We start from the raw sequence: 16,762 nt of genomic DNA on the forward strand, positions 1-16,762 counted from the left end.
CTACTATCATAAACTTCCAAATTGAATAATTTGATGCTGTCAATTTTATCATGAAACCTATATCACCCTCTATGATCTCGAATAGAATTTACTTCTGTTTTGGGCTATTTTTGTATCGATATTTCGAAATAACCCTTGCTCCGATACCACTTGTTGGACCTGAAGCAATAAACATAGCAATTCAAAAGTAATATATTGTAATAAACCCAAAGTAATAGATAACAATCAATAATAAAAAATATAAAAAAATAAAGCACACCAATATTTATGTGCAAAACCCTTCAGTGTAGAGAAAAAAATCACGGACCATCAAAAAATTTTCGCTATTAAATAATGGATATATAAAGTTTTTCTCTAGTTAAAACTAAAGCTAATCAACAACTAGAAAGAGATAATTGGAAAAATCTTACTAAATAGGTGACTCAATAAATACACCATGAATTTGTTCCTAGAGAGCTTTAAACCTGATCTTCATTGTTCAAAATGTAAAACTCTGAATCATAAACCTGTTAATAAAATTTTAGCTCAATCGGACCACGGATCGACTTTCGTTCAACCAACTCTCCTTTTTCCCTTTTTTCTCTTTTATTTTTGGCTTTTCTTCTTTCTTTTCTTGGTTTGCAACACCACTTTAAAATAGCCCTACCTTTTTTTGTTAAATAGCTAGGGCTCTGTGTAAAAAGAAATATCAAGGCTTATGGCCTTTAATTAATCTAAACCCAATTACATGGGGCTGGACCTCATTTTTCTAATAAGAGAAAGTAGTAAGAGAGCTGATACTGTGACAAATTAGAGATGCAATCAGGCTACGATTAATTGCACTAAAAAGTATTGCTTTTAATTATGTAAACCAAGAATTATGTAAAAGATGAAAGCTAAGTAGGGTTACGCTTGAAATGTAAATATCAAGATTGATTGTACTTCTAGCTTGGTAACGGTGTTTATTGCTTTTCAGATAATGAAAATGCTACTTATCCCAAAAAAATTACATGTTATTAAAATATCTAAAGTTACATTTGTATTTCATATCATCTTCTAGCATTGAGTCATCTTTTTGCTTCCAAAAACAAAATACCATTAGTGGTAATTTTATATGTAAGATACATACTACATAAAAAATACACAAAAATAAATTCAACTATTAGAACTTGAGAAATTTTTTAAATGCTTCTATTTTGGATCTTGAAGAATATTAAGTATCAATCTAAAATCATGTTGTGGTAAGTGAAGAAATCCAATTTAAATACAAAATTACATGAAATTAAAAATTTAACATATGTAATGTAACATCACTTAATATGCTTCCATAGTATGTAAGTCAAAGACTATGTGATTTATCATGTGGTAAATTTTAAAAAAATAATATGTAAGAGAATAGAATAAAATTTTAGCTCAAATATTACATTAAACATTCAATTTAAAATTAATTGAAAATAAATATATATAATTTAAATATAAAATCACAAAAAAATTCTAAATTTAACATTCGTAAAATAATAGTATTTAATAAGGGAAAATAATGCTATGGAATGAAAGAATTAGTATCTATTTATATGATTTTTTATCAATATCTTTGTCCGATTTAAGTCCAATGAATTTTCCTAGGTAATATGTGTGTGAAATAAAAGTCTCCTTCAAATACTAATGGACTTAACATAGTTGTAAGGATAAGATTTTAGAATTTTGAGACCTTAAATTTAAGTTTTATTATATGATTTTAATTATTTAATTAAATTATAATTTATTAATTGATTATAATCGATAAAAAAAAAGCATCCTCCAAATGAATTAAGACATACTTAGAATAAAAAAGAAAAGCCCAAACAACATGGTAAGAAAGAACTAGATATTCTAACAAAAAAATAAAAATAAAAAACAAGTCAGAAAGGAAACCACAAAGAACCAAGATGGAAGGAAAATGACAGATGATACACAAAACAACAAAAGAAAAAAAGAAAAAGAAAAAAGAAATCATCAAACGCGTTAATGTAAAGTGAGAGACGACCCAAAACAGCTTCTTCGATGACCAGACTTACACTCAAGACAAAGATGATACTTTTGTTTAAAGGAAATTAAATCATATCATTCATAGCTAAAATGACAAATAAAGTAGAAAAAGGAAAACAATAAAATTGGAAAAAAAATGGGGTGGGGACCGGGGATTGCCTTAGGAAGCTTCATGCCAAAAGCAACGAATCTTTTCCTAAATATGTAATTATACCTATATTTTAATGATAAAATTCTTAATTTTTTTTTAATTTTGAGTTCAAATTTCATAACACTTAAATTCAATTTAATTTTATGTTAAATTTATTTAATTATATATTAATTCATTGATTGCTTTGTTTGTCCAATTTAATTCATTAATTTCATATATAAAATATAATATTTTATTATAATTATAAACTTTTTACTAGTAATTTTATAAAAAAAAAATGTTACAATTTAAATTGATAGCATCTTTATCCAAATTTGAATATTTCATTCTTATTACTTTAAACAAAATTCAAATGATTAGGAGAGAACAATCTATAATTTGAATTCAAGTACTTTAAATAGTCTATAATATATATTCTCTTAAAATTGTAACTCATTGTTGAATAGCACCTTGCTTAACTATGATATGTATGATTAAATATTGAAGAAACATGAAAATGAAGTTTTAATATTTCTAATAAATTATAGTAAACAACAAAAGAAAAAGGAATCATATTCAAAGTGATGGAAACCCAAAGCAAAATAGTTTGCTTCATGCTTTGAGGATTCTGGTTTCATAAATCAAAGAACAAAATCTTAGCATAAAAACATATCAAATGGAGAATATATTTGATCTTCAAATACGGAATTTAATTAAGTTGATTTATAAATTTTTTTAAAAAAATTATATTTTTTTTCAATCCCCAAATTATAATTTTTTTATATAAAAAAATAGTGTCCCTTCCATGCAAGTCTACTAATTGTTCAAGGCAGGCATATTCCTTTTCATTGCAAGTGCTTCAAGTTGAACAATTGATTAAGCAAGGCAAAATCTCTAACAAAAGTTCCCATTAAAAAAAAACTATTGACAATGACTAATTCTCAAAGAGGATATTTCCTTTCAAGTTGGAATGATGGTTATATCCTAGTCAACTGAAAAGTCTACATAGACTCATGATTTAAGATCATCCTAGGTAAGGGGAAAAAAAGGTTGATTTTTCACTTGCAAACTTTCTTTCTCCTTATATTCTTTCTTTTATTTTGGTGAATTGCAAAAATCTTTCACCATTTCATCATTGCATAATTACATTTTTAAAAAAAATCTAGTTTAATATGACAATTTTTAAGGTGGTAAAACAAATTTATTTCTTTAAATTAATATTTTTGATAAATAATTTTAAAATATTTATTTATTATTTATACATATGAAAAATTGAGAATCCATTAAATTTAAGCTTCACATGGAAAGGTAACACTCTCTTATCCTATCATCCTTATCTATCTTCTTTTAAGATTTGATTCTAATATTTTTCTTGAAAAAAAAAAAACTTAACAATTTTAAGGAGAAATTCAAATTCTAATATTTTTCTTAACATTTTTCAAATTATCATTCTTTTCATTCAAGGAGTATATACATAGTTCAAATTGTTCTTTTTTATTGTGGTATTTATTTCTTAAAAAAATTTGGTTAATTAACATTTAAAATATATAAAAACTTTCATTCAAAATTTTCATGAAGTAATTTTCAAATTTTAATCAATAACAAAGAAATATAGGTTAAAATATCACAAAAATTTTAATTAGGACACATAAATTTGTGATGTTTGAAGAATTAAAAAATGAAATCTAGAACTCATTATATAACTCACCCAAATCAAAAGAGTTCATTTTTTTTCAAATTTGCCTTCATCCTTCACTTCTCTTGCTTTTTTTTTTTTTTCCTCTCTCCAGCTATTCTCTACAATCATTTTCACTCATTAATTATTAGATTTGACAATTATTGTAATCGATAATTATGTTATGTAAAATATTATGTTTATGTTATGTTTTATACGAAAATCGTACATTATAATTCATGTTGATATAAAAAATATAAAATATAATTTTTTTTATTTTATAAATATATTTATAATTTTTATAATTTTAAATCATGTTATCTTTTTTTTTTATATCATATCACTGTATTATATTTTAAATCATCATATCTATTAATAATCCCTTTAATTTATCTATTTTGATTTTTTTTTAATTTGACTGCACAACGACCTTTGTAGGATCATAAACAGCTATTGCTGCTGTTTAATATTTTCTTCTACCCATAATTGCACCCCATCATGAAATTAATATTTGCCAATTAAGTATTTGGTATTGACCCTTTCAAATAAAACAAAAGTAGTTGGTATTGACAATAAAAAGTTTAGGAAGAACATGGACTTTAATTCAATTAGTATATTAATTTATTTATAAAAATTAATATTTTAATAAATTTAAAATTTAAGTTATAATAATTACAATTTTTTACTGAAAAATAAAATTGAATAGTTAAAAATATGAAGTTTTCCTTTAAAAATCCATAAGAAAGCTATTACTGTTGATAAAATTGAAATTGAAATTATAATACTTATAATTTTATTTATTTTCAAAATTTTCTACCTAAAAAAATTTGAAAGTTAAAAATACGAAGTTTTCCTTTAAAAATCCATAAGAAAGCCATTGCTGCTGCTTTCATTTATTTTTTAGCAGAACATTCTCTAAATCTGGTATTAGTGTATTTATATAATTTAAAATATAGATAATTTATATATTTATATTATATACAAATATTATGTTTTATAATTTATGTAAATATGTAGAATATAAAATATAATTTTTATTTTTATTAAATATATATAATTTTGTTAAAAATTTTTTAAGATATAATTTTATTATATTTTAAAATATTTATTATATTCGTACTTTTTTGTACTATCATTTATTTTAAATTATCATAACTAGCTATTAATTTCCGTACACCGCGTATATCAACTCAACGCACTTGACTCTTCCTCTTACCTACGGCCCTCCCCAGCCCACACACCACGTCAAAAACACCAACCCGTACGCCATCTGCAAAAAATAAAACACTAAAAACTCTCACTAACCTTAACACTCCCCCCTCCCTAAAAAAAAATAAAAAAAGATATTATTTCTTTTAAAAACACGAGAGAACGAAAGGAAAAAAAAAAAAAAAAACCAAGCTTGGTTTTCAGTTTGCTTCCAAATGCAAAACCCCTATATTCATCGGAGGGGACGCCAAGGTCCACCGTTAACGATCGTTCCCTTACCCGGCCAGGTGTCATTTCGTATTATCTGCCACGTTTCATCTATCGGAGGAGTCATCGGGAACTCCGGCGCCGTTGTTTCTCAAATTCGCCGCGAGACTACCACCCGAATCCACTGCGAAGAATCGGTTCGCGGCTCGGCTCACCGGGTTATATTGATAGTGGGGTCGGGGTCGATCAAGAGACGGTTTGGTTTGGATGAGGGAGAGGAATGTGACGTGTCGTGTGCTCAGGAAGCAATGATTAGGGTTTTTGAGCGCGTGTGGGAAGTGGAAGCCGGGAGAGAGTCGGGAAACGCTTGCGATGGGGAGGAAGAAGAAGCTTACTGTGGTCTGCTGGCTGATACGACACAGATTGGTGCCGTTGTGGGAAGAGGAGGGAAGAATATTGTGAGAATGAGGACAGAGAGTGGAGCTAAAATTAGGATTTTGCCGCCGCCGCTATGTGGAAGAAAAAATGACGAATTAATTCAGGTGAGCGGTTATTTTTATGTTTGTTTGGTTCTCGATAAAGTGAAATAAAATCAAATCATAGTAACAATAATTATAGTTTATGAGATGGGAGAAAGCTACCTTTTTGTGTAGCTCAAAGTTTTGTAGGCTACCATATTTACCCAAAAAAAAAGGGACAAAAAACGATAAGATATTGATGTTGAGGTAATGCTATAAGCTTCTGTAATGGTCTTTGATGTTGTGTGAATTTGACAAATGTTGTGCTTAATTGTGTTGGTACTTCCTTTCAGTCGTGGAATTGGAGATTGAATTGAATGAAGAATATATGAATCAGTTAGACAATTTGGTAGGGAAAGACTAGCATCACAAATGGTTTTGGATATGGTTAATATCACGAAAATTTGTTTGTTTGATTCTTTTTTGTAATAGCGCAGATAACTGGTGGCACTTTGGCTGTCAAGAAAGCGCTGGTTGCTGTATCTAACTGCCTTCAAGCTTGCCCACCCTTGGACAGAGAGCCAACACCTATGACTACACCTACTGAGCTACCTTCACGTGGGACCTCCCCTGATCCACACAAAGAATTTTTTCCACACCTTAGTTCGTTGTTGCCACCTATGCCTGCAAATTCTGTAAGTGCTGCTTCAAATGCCCACTTTTCATCTATGGATGCTGACAGAGATTCCAACCTGGATTCAAATGGTACACAAAAAGAAGTTGTCTTTAGAATGCTCTGTTCCAATGGTGCTGCCGGGGCCATCATTGGTAAGAGAGGGGCTATAGTCAGAGCTTTGCAAAATCAAACAGGTGCTTCTATAATGTTTGCGTCCCCAGTAACCAAGTCTGGGGAGCGTGTTGTCACCATTTCTGCATTGGAGGTTAGTCTCAAAGTTGATTGTGGAGGTTTACTAATGCCAGTAGCTTTTACAGATGCTATACACTGTTTCTTGTTAAATCTTTCTCTCCTCTCTCCTTTTTCCTTGCTTGCAAGATGTGGTAAGGCACAAATGCATTGCCTGTGCATACTTTCTTAATGAAAAGGGGTTTTGTTTGTTGTAGAACCTTGAATCATGGTATTCTCCTGCACAAAATGCTGTTATTCTTGTATTTGCAAGATCTGTTGAGGCTGACATTGAAAAAGGACTTCCATCTGGCCTGAGTAAGGGTACTGCTGTAATTGTTAGGCTTCTAGTTGCATCAGACCTAGTCAGCTGCTTGAATGACAAAGTAGGCAGGGTACTTTCTGAGATTGTAGAAGTCACTGGTGCTGATGTACAAATATTGGATGAGGACCTCTCACTGGACCATTCCCCAGATAATGTAGTACAGGTGCAAATATTATTTGTGTTAGCAATTGTTGTTGTTTAAGTTAGTTTCTATATGGAAGGATCCTCTGAATTCCCATTATTGTTTGTGTCAAGCTGAAGTATATGCTTAGATAATGTGATTCAATCTGATTAATAATAAAAATTATCTTACATTATTTTAGTATAATTAACATTTTCATTTAGATCCATCAAATTTTTTTTTTTTTTTAAATATAAGAAGAATCTGTGTTAGCTCTCTAGGCAATTTACCTGTTTTGGTATTCAAGTCCTTTCTGCTTCCATCTTTTTTGTGATCGATACTGATAACAAATCTTCATTTAAAATTTTGACTTTTAGAATCATGGAAAATTTTATTACCTTTTGACTTAAGATTGTCAATATCTTGGTGATGCTTCAAATTAGTGGGTTTCATCCCGAATACTGCAACACGCCATCTTTTCAGTTTTCATGGTGGTGATTCCTTGCTTCTGCTGCCTTTTAGGCTCTTGCATAAATTTCAGGTTTTTTTTTTTTGTTACTTCAGTAAGTGATGATCTTTGGGTGCCACCCTCTTAATCAATTTCATCTTGAAGGATGTTTCATTGTTGTTTTACTTGTAACTTTGCAGATTACCGGTGAGTATAAAACTGTGCAGAATGCTATCTTTCAAGTAACTAGTAGGTTAAGGCATAATCTATTGCCTCCTGAAGTGCTGAATAAAATTAGAGTGAGGAATTGCTATGAAAAAGTAAGGGAGACAGGTCTGCCTCAAGTGCAGCAACCAACAAGCTCATCATTGGTTATTGATCAAGTACCTAATTTAGCTCAAAGAATACCCCCTGCGCTTCCAGACAATATTGATGGTTCTCTACCTGTAAAAATGCAGCCAGAACAGGTAAAAGCTCTTTTGTCTTTTCTTTTCTTTTTCCTCTTACAATATTGCTTTCACTAATTTTATAGGAATGCATACAAGGCCCTCAATGATTGGTTGGGTTTAGTTTCAGACTGCACGAAATGGGTGTATGGTAGCCACCCAAGATGTTGAACGAGGCTCAGCTACCTTTGGAAGGAGTTTAGACCTTGAGAGGTCACTGGATTTTCTACTTCCACGTGAAGTGCTCAACGAAGCGGGAGGAAGGAGCCCCTACAAAGGAGGGAGTAAGACTACTTTTTCTGGTTCACTTCAATCATCAGGTGTGTCTCTTGATTCTGACCAAAAGAATGCTTTAACAAGAGCAATGGGTAAACTTGGGCTCTCTGACAGTGTAGGCTGCCCGCCAAAATCTCAGCTTTTAGAGGTGAAAGATATTTGTTTATTTATTCTTTTGTACTTTTCTTTGTTGCTTCCGTTGCCTTAGTATTCCGAGGACATTAATGCTGTCCAAGAACCTAAGTGTTTAGGGGTGTGGCTGTGATTGCAGACTGTGAGAACAGGACATGGGCTGGCCAATGCAGATGTTAGAGGGAGTCTAGAACTTGAAAGGTCAGTAAAACAACAACAAACTAAGTTTCATATCCCATAACTCTGGGGTCGGCTGCATGAAAGGTTACAAAAGAATCATGTTAGGTCGTTGTTTTGAATCTTCTTGCGGCACTCATTTCTATCAAAAACTACTTTTTCATCTACTTCCTTAACCCTCATATTACTTGCATCCGTGTTTGAAAGGTCAGTATTACACGAGAAATCCTTGCTATCAATTCTCTCAGTTAAGTAAGGACAGTGTTTCACTCATATTTGTGGTTCTGGAAGATCAAAATTTGGGTGATTGAAGCACAGTCATTGAATATGTGGGTTTTATTATAGCTGTTGCCTTGAGTAATGTTGAGATTTGAGATAGCTGCTTACCAGTTGTTGGAGCTGGCCAGCTTGGTTCATCACACACTTTGAGTTTGGGGAACTCGATTCCTTTCACATATAATATCCTTTAACCAATTAAAGGGCATTTGAGAATCCAATAAATGATGCCTTTTTGTCATTCTGTGTTTCTTGTTAGTTATCATGATATTTGATACTAATCCTCATCTGTTGGTTGATTGAGTATGAGCAGCTTACATTTGTCCTGGAATAAAAAAAAAACATATTACAAAGTTTTATAGAAGCATTTAATCTGATTTTGAGTTTCTCATTTATGCAGCGGTAAGAAATCTGCTGTTGTGAAAAATACAAGTGTAGAGATTGTGGTTCCTGAAGATGTTTTTGGCTCTATTTACGGCGAACATGGCTGCAACCTTGCTCGTCTCAAAGAGGTAATTGTCTCTTACATTAGAAAAATGGAAAAAACACTCTGACCTCTGAGCATACTGTATTGCTGTCTGACTGCTTCGTAAATTATCCGTTTTTTTATTTTTATTATTATTATTTTTTGGGTATGAATTTATGTATGGTACTGCAAAATCAGATTTCAGGTGCAAAAGTTGAAGTTCGCGATCCTTGCCCTGGTGAAAGTGAGGGGATAGTTTTTATTTCTGGGACCCCAGATCAAACCCTGGTAGCACAAAGCTTGCTTCAAGCCTTCATCCAAGCCAACCTGTAATCAACATCACCAGATAGTTGATCTCACCTTTTGCAATCACATTAATTGCGTCGGAGATGATGTGATTTTGTTGCTTGCTACAATCATTGTTCGTGACTGTCTGGGCCAAGGGAATTACTTTATCCCACATCTATCATAGTTCCATGTAGAGTACACGTAGAAAATTGACGACAGAGAGTATAGGAGTGATTGTTGATACGAAAATTATTAACAAACTTAGCAAATATCTTTAAAACAAAGATCAAATCATATTCTTGTAGAGTTGTTTTTCTCGAAGGGAACGGTCTTGTAAATGTCAATCATCGAACTGTAAATATTCAGCATTATGTTATAGTACTCACAATATCATTAAAACCAGTCATTTTCTCTGTCTGTTGCAGTCTTACCTTTGTGTATTAGCACAAATGTTCATATGCCTTTCAAGTGCAACACCAGCTACCATCCTCCCCTCTTCCTGCTCTTCCCTTTCTTTGCCTCTACTTGCAGTCAGAAAAGAAAATTCATTTGCTGCCAATTCTACTAACTAATCTGCATTGCTGCTTATTGAGCTTGATGGATGGCAGTTTCATCTACCATTTAAAACTCAACTCTACTTAGCAAACCCTTAATTCCACTTGAAAATTTTTGTTGGGCAGTTATTATCCGCATGGATTATTTATCAAATATGAGACAGTTAATTTAGAGTTTAATTCAGTTAATTTATTCACGTGATATCTAATAAATTTGGAGTTCAAAATTCAAAGAAAAAAAATCTTCTATGCTACTTAAAAATTAGTAAAAGTTTATATTACTTTATCTAAGAGTAAATAATGCATTTTCACCTATGATTTAAAATTAAATATGAAAACAAACAAAAATTAATTAAAAAGATAAAAATAATTTGAACAAATATTAATCATAAATTTAGGTGAAAGTTCATTATTCACCCTTAAACAGAGTCGTGAAAGTTTTAATTTTTAAATAATAAAGAGAATCCTTTCCCTCAAATCTGATACTTGTAATCTCTTTCTTTACAGTAGGCTAAGGCCTTCTTGCCAAAAAAAAAAAAAAAATATTGAGACGGTTGAGAATCTATTTAAATACACTAGGCCTTCTTGCTAATACATTATGAAGCAGGAAACTATTGGACACTTTCAGTGCAACTTGGTGTGATCCATCTGCCATTCGTTTCAGGATGACATTTGAATAGGAACATACTTAGAAACTCAAATCTTTTATGTGAAGTTCATTACAATACAACCAAGGAATAAATAGAAACATTACTGAGGTTTGACTATTTCATTTATGATACCAGAAGGAGTTCTGACCTCCTATATTAAGAACCCATACATAAATCTTTTTAAGTTGGATTCGTACAATTTTCTCTAATCCTCGAAAGCGGAGTTCAGATCTAAGCTGGCTTGGACCCTAGGTGAGTTTTCCATAATATTTAATGTGCTTGATAATTTCCTGTCCAATTTTTTCTTTCCCAGTTCTAGATTCCGATGGTTTATTTGTGCTTACTTGAACCGCAGGGCTACTTTTGGCTTTCCTAGCATAGATAGGACTGTTGCAGAGATATGCCTTGAGGAGAGCCCTGCTTCTTCTATCTGCTCTTTGGGTGATCCATGATCAATGTATCTATCAGGAAGCACCAGTGCTCTCAACTGCAGAGGCTCTAAAACTAATTAGACAGAGGAAATAAAACAAAAAAGTGAAAAAGGCAAATCTAGAAATTGAGATTTAGAAAAAAGAAATACCTTGAGAGATCCATCTAAAATACCCGTCAAGCTCAGGAAATGTGATACATGTGAGCCAAATCCTCCAATGGAACCCTCTTCCACAGTAATCAGAATCTCATGCTCATTTGTTAATTGTTTGATGAGATCTCTATCTAGAGGCTTTCAAAATCTTGCATCAGCTACTGTTACATAAATGTCTTGAGATCTGAGCATGTGTGCTGCTTCAATGCATTGTTGAACTATGGTACCATATCCCAAAATAGCTAATCTATTGCCTTCCATAATAATTCTTCCTCTCCCACTCTATTCAACCATCAAACAAGAAACAATAATAAGTTCATCTCCTCTGTAAGAATCTGTTTGGATATCCAAAATTTGATTATCCTAAACTCAAGAGGAGTTCCTTTGTAATTAGGTGGAAGAACTACTCCAGTACCATTTCCGCTTGGGAACCTGAAGCAGCTGGGTCTGTCATCAATGGCTTGCTGCCGTTGCAACCATATGCATAAGCTCAGCCTCATCAGATGGGGCCATTACCACCATGTTGGGCAAGTTAGCCATATATGTGATATCAATGCCCCGCAGTGGGTAGGTCCATCTGCCCCAACCAAACCAGCTCGATCCATTGCAAAACGGACAGGTAACTTTTGAAGATCAACATCATGCACCACCTGCCATCGGAGTGAAAATTTCCAACAAAAGTGCCAATCAGGAAAAAAGTGAGAAAAGAGAGAATATTTTTAGAAGGAAATCCAGTCATATCCAATGTACTATGTCCATTGTTGTGACCACACCTGATCATATCCTCGTTGCAAGAATTATGAGTAGATGGTATAGAATGACTTGAGATCCTCAGAGGCTAAACCACCTGCAAAAGTAACCGCATGTTGCTTGGCAATCCCCACATCAAAGCAGCGGCCTGGGAACCTTTTTTGAAAGAAATTGAGACGTATTCCCCCACCCATAGCTACTTGGATGGCTACAATCTTGTTATCAGCCTCAGCTTCTTTGATGAGCGATTCAGCAAAGTACTGCGTATATGACAGTGTAGAGGATTTGGACTTAAATTGCTTGCCTGTTTTTGTGTCAAATCTTACAATACCTGAGAGTGAAGGTAGGATAATGATCATATTGACAAGTCACAACATCACAATGGATTAAGCGTAGCAATCTTACCATGCATTTTATCAGCTGCGGCCTCAGCTGGGGGACAGCCCTTTCCTTTCTCAGTCACGATGTGGATTAGTACTGGCCCTGGGGCAGGCATGGCTTTCACTTGATGAAAAATGGGTACTAAATCTTCAATACTGTGTCCATCAACCGGACCGATGTAATATAGCCCTAGTTCCTCGAAGAGAGTGAAGCCAGAAGCACTCATCATTCCTCTTGCATACTCATCTACCTTTGCTGCAATTTCATGTGTCTGTTCGCCAAATTGTTTAGTGAGGCCCTTCAACACAAGTAATCCCAGTCAGATTTCTGTTGATGCAAAGATCGGAGCGTAAGACGGAAAATAAAAAGAAAGCTTAGAGGTTTACTTTTGCTGTTTCACGAAGTTTACGGAATTTCGTGCTTGCTTGAATCTTGGTTCAAACCCTGCTGAGAGCTCCAACAGGTTTTGCAGGACCATCCAGAGTTGCAGTTGGTAGAGATACTTGTTTATTGTCGTTCAATATGACAAGCAGGTTAGAATCAAGGAATCAGACATTATTCATGGCCTCGTATGCAAGTCCTGCGGTCATGGCTCCATCTCCAATCACTGAAATGACATTGTTCTTCTCCTTTAGAATGTCTCCTGCCACTGCCATGCCTACATTTAAAAAAAAAAAATGAATGTTCGTTATAATTATATTCCATATGGTTAATATGTAATTTGACCTTTAAATTATATTATGTTTTATATTTGATACTTGTAGAAAAATTCATTGTCATTTGCTCCAAACATGACATCAATGGTGTAAAGTGTTTGATGGAAGCAAAATTAATGTATCATTTAATTTTTTTTCTATATGTACCAGATCATGAAAAATAATATAGTTCAAGGGCCAATTTATAGATTAAGTGATTAACCCTATTACATATCTTAAATTTTTATACTTTACAACTAGCTTATGGAATGAAAGAGTTTATTATAATAAGAGTGAGAACCAAATACCAATTCCAGCTGATAATGCTTGTAGAACTGTGTCCAACACCAAAAGCATCGTAAACACTCTCATCCCTTTTAGGAAACCCTGCAAGCCCTGAAGTTTTTCTTATCGTGTGCATCCTTGATCTTCTACCCGTCAGAATTTTATGAGGGTCTGCCTGCAATTTTGTTGATTTCAGGCCCATCTTCTATTTTTTTTTTTTTTTCTGAAAGGCATTTAAATATGCTATTTCTGAACTTCCATCTGAAAACAAGTTGCCTGTCTGTCTCACCTGATGGTCAACATCCCATATAATTTTAACATCCCATATAATTTTATCTTCACGTGTGTCGAACACATGGTGCAAAGCTATTGTCAGCTCCACTACTCCCAAGCTTGAGCTAAGATGTCCACCGGTCTCTGACACTGTGTGCACAACATCGGCTCTAAGCTCTGCTGCCAGTTGTTCAAGTTCCTAAAGGTAATACCAATATTAAAATCAACAAAAAATCCAGCAGAAATTGTAGAAAACAATATATATATATATATATATATATATGTAAGAGAAGAAATGAAGAATCCCATTAACGAAGTAACAGAGAGACAGAGCTCTGAATCTGATGATCATCCTGTAGTTTTACCTTTGTGGATAAGTTCTTCATATGAACAGGGTAGTTGATGGTGTTGGCGTAGCCGGTTTCTGTCCAGAGAAATAGATCTTCCAGCCATCATTCTGATTCCTTATCCTCATTTTACGTTCCTGATCATCTTCCAAGTTTCCGGCACAGGCTTTAAGACAGAACTGAAAACACAACAAGCAACCACCACTGTGCACCATCTATAGGACATGGAGATTAGAAAGAAAACCCCACATCATAGAGACGAAAACCAGAATCTTTTAAACACTAAGCAAACCAAGCATAAATGAGAAAACATATGTTGAAAAAAAAAGCAGGCAGAATATGGCAATTATATTATAGCAAAAAAAAAAAAAAAAACCTGAGCGTTAGATTTACTAACATGTTTTTTGCAGCTAAGGTTTGGCCTTCTAGGTTTGAGAAATGGAACAAAGGATTGTATTGGTCTAACCAAAGACCCAGGAACCGCCATTTTTTTATCAAATTCTTTGAGAGAAATGAGGAGAAGACAGAACAGGGAGCTTAATACGGACGGAGCCTAGAATCAAGTTAACAGTGTAAAGTGTAAATGAGACAGAGACAGAGAGAAGTGTAAGTAATTAAAGGGCTTTTTTTTTTTTTTTTTACATAAGAGCAAAAAAGGGAAATATATTGAAATTTAAGGGAAAAAATTCAATCATTAATTATTTTTTTGAGAATTAAGTACAATTTTCGAACTTAGATTCGAATCCAATTTTTTGAGAAAGGGATGCAACATGATTTAGGGGGATAAATTGAAATTTAAGTAAAACTAGAAAAGAATTGGGAGTCTGATCATTTCAGTCCTTTTTTTCTTTCTAAATAAGAAAAAAAAAGGAAAATAAATTGAAATTGAATCCAGAAAATTGAACAATTAATTAAAGATTTTTTAAAAATTAAGTAAAATTTTAAGGAAAAGGAGATTCGAATCTGATTTTTTTAAAAATGATACATAATATATCAAGGGATAGATTAAAATTCAAAAAAACCATAGAAATGACAAATTGGAACTCTATGATAATTTAAATCTGTCTTTTTTTTTTTTTTTTTTTTGGAATTTAAGTCTTTGAGTAGTTCTACATATATTTCCATTTTTTCTTTCGATAGTTTTTTTTTTTATAAATTATTTTTAAGTAAAATAACCTAATTATCTTTTTATTTTAATTTTACAGCTTTTGAATATGCATTTTCAAAAAAATGTAGTAAGTTTTATAACTTACAAAAAATGTATATATAAAAAGTTATATAACTTATCGAATATGCATATTCAGTAAATTAAAACAAAATTACATTTTGAATTTAGAAAAGAATCAATTGAAAAACATCCTCAAGATTTTCTATAATATTGCAAAGAAAAAGCACAAATTATTTTATATAATTATAAGTTAATTTACAAATTGATAAAAAAATTATGCATTTGAAATTTTAAATTTTTTTCTTGATTTCAATATTATGAGGTAGAAACTTTTAAATTTCTAAATATGTGAATTTAGAAACTTTTAAAAGTCAGAATTTACAAATTCAAAAGATTAAAAGTGAAAAGAATGTAAAGAAAAAAGATAATTAAATAATTTAATTTAGAAATTATTTTGAAAAAAGAGATGTGAAGAGAAAAATGAAACGCGTTTAAAACCACACTAAATCTTTTTGTTTTTTAAATTTAAAGCAAAAATGAGAAATAATTTGATATGGAAGTTGAAAAATTCAACCCTTAATTAAAGAATTTTTTAGGATTAATTATAATTTTAAGCAAAAAGAAATTGAAATTTGAGTTTTTAAAAAAGGGATGGACCATGCCTCAACCTTGATGTGTATTTAATTAAAGATTATGGATGAAATTTCTAATATTTGAAGAAGAAATTCAAAAGAAATGCTGAAAATTGAAATTCCTTTTTTCTTTTTGAATGCACTAATTTTAATTATATAATTATATTATTATATATGTTTCTAAATTACATTATAAATAAAAAAAAATGGGTTTATGGTATGCATATATTTAATAGTATTGAACATTTTGAAAATGTTGCATGATTGGAATATGATACCATGTGAAATGGAAACATATCCACGTTTTGGATTAAATATGAAAGTGATAGTTCATTCAAATGGAGTAATGTAGACAAAAATGAGAAGTGGACCGTGCTGGGCCTTTCTGGGATAGATTATTATAAGTTAAAATTATGTATTATTAACCTCTCTATCGGACATAGAATTGTACATGCAATTTATAGGTTGAGCAACTAGTCGATTTAATCTTAAAATATCGAAAATTAATTTAATTGTCATCTTTTAAAAAATAATCAAAACGATCAATCTATTTCTAATAACCATAAATAATCGAATCCATATAAAGTCAATCAATTTGGTTGAAAAACCAAAATTTTCCATTGCACTTTTGTCATCAATTTTGAACAATAATTTTGTAATAGTTTTCACTTAATAAATTTTATTTTATTATTTTGTCACTAATATCAGATTTGTCATTCTTAAAACTACAAATAAAATTTTTTATATATTTATATTATATATAATATATTAAAAAATTTATTAAAAATTAATTAATTTAATCGATTCAGTTATTAATTTTAAAAATGAAAAATCAACCAAATTAAATGAGTATATCATTATATTTAATCGAATTGATTTGATTAAATTCAATTGATTTC

The 16,762-nt window shown here is 31.6% G+C and overlaps 1 protein-coding gene and 1 pseudogene across 5 annotated transcripts; one reads left to right on the forward strand and one right to left on the reverse strand.

Moving 5' to 3' along the window:
- The first annotated feature begins 5,175 nt into the window (after positions 1–5,175).
- LOC111317011 (RNA-binding KH domain-containing protein) lies at positions 5,176–9,962 on the forward strand. 4 transcript variants are annotated; one of them, XR_016333033.1, is made up of 8 exons: positions 5,176–5,770; positions 6,184–6,627; positions 6,809–7,078; positions 7,685–7,951; positions 8,055–8,250; positions 8,478–8,539; positions 9,192–9,303; positions 9,456–9,962. XR_016333033.1 is itself a non-coding variant. In XM_022919298.2 (8 exons), the coding sequence occupies exons 1-8, from the start codon at positions 5,237–5,239 to the stop codon at positions 9,588–9,590; spliced, it is 2,124 nt and encodes a 707-aa protein (XP_022775033.1). In that variant the 5' UTR covers positions 5,176–5,236; the 3' UTR covers positions 9,591–9,962. The 4 variants fall into 4 exon arrangements, 3 of the variants coding, with proteins under 3 accessions (XP_022775033.1, XP_022775034.1, XP_022775036.1); XM_022919298.2 differs by having other exon boundaries at positions 8,055–8,354; XM_022919299.2 differs by having other exon boundaries at positions 8,061–8,354.
- Positions 9,963–10,950: 988 nt separating this feature from the next.
- LOC111316150 (1-deoxy-D-xylulose-5-phosphate synthase 2, chloroplastic-like) lies at positions 10,951–14,667 on the reverse strand (annotated as a pseudogene). Its single transcript, XR_016333034.1, has 10 exons — positions 14,461–14,667; positions 14,082–14,278; positions 13,733–13,915; positions 13,467–13,618; positions 12,850–13,121; positions 12,488–12,761; positions 12,106–12,413; positions 11,702–11,982; positions 11,330–11,612; positions 10,951–11,236 (listed from the first exon to the last, which is right to left on the reverse strand). The product of XR_016333034.1 is annotated as a 1-deoxy-D-xylulose-5-phosphate synthase 2, chloroplastic-like (transcript).
- Positions 14,668–16,762: the final 2,095 nt, after the last annotated feature.

This window comes from Durio zibethinus, chromosome 24, assembly GCF_047325235.1.
Source record: "Durio zibethinus cultivar Kanyao isolate XHJ-2024 chromosome 24, ASM4732523v1, whole genome shotgun sequence".
NCBI lineage: Eukaryota > Viridiplantae > Streptophyta > Magnoliopsida > Malvales > Malvaceae > Durio > Durio zibethinus.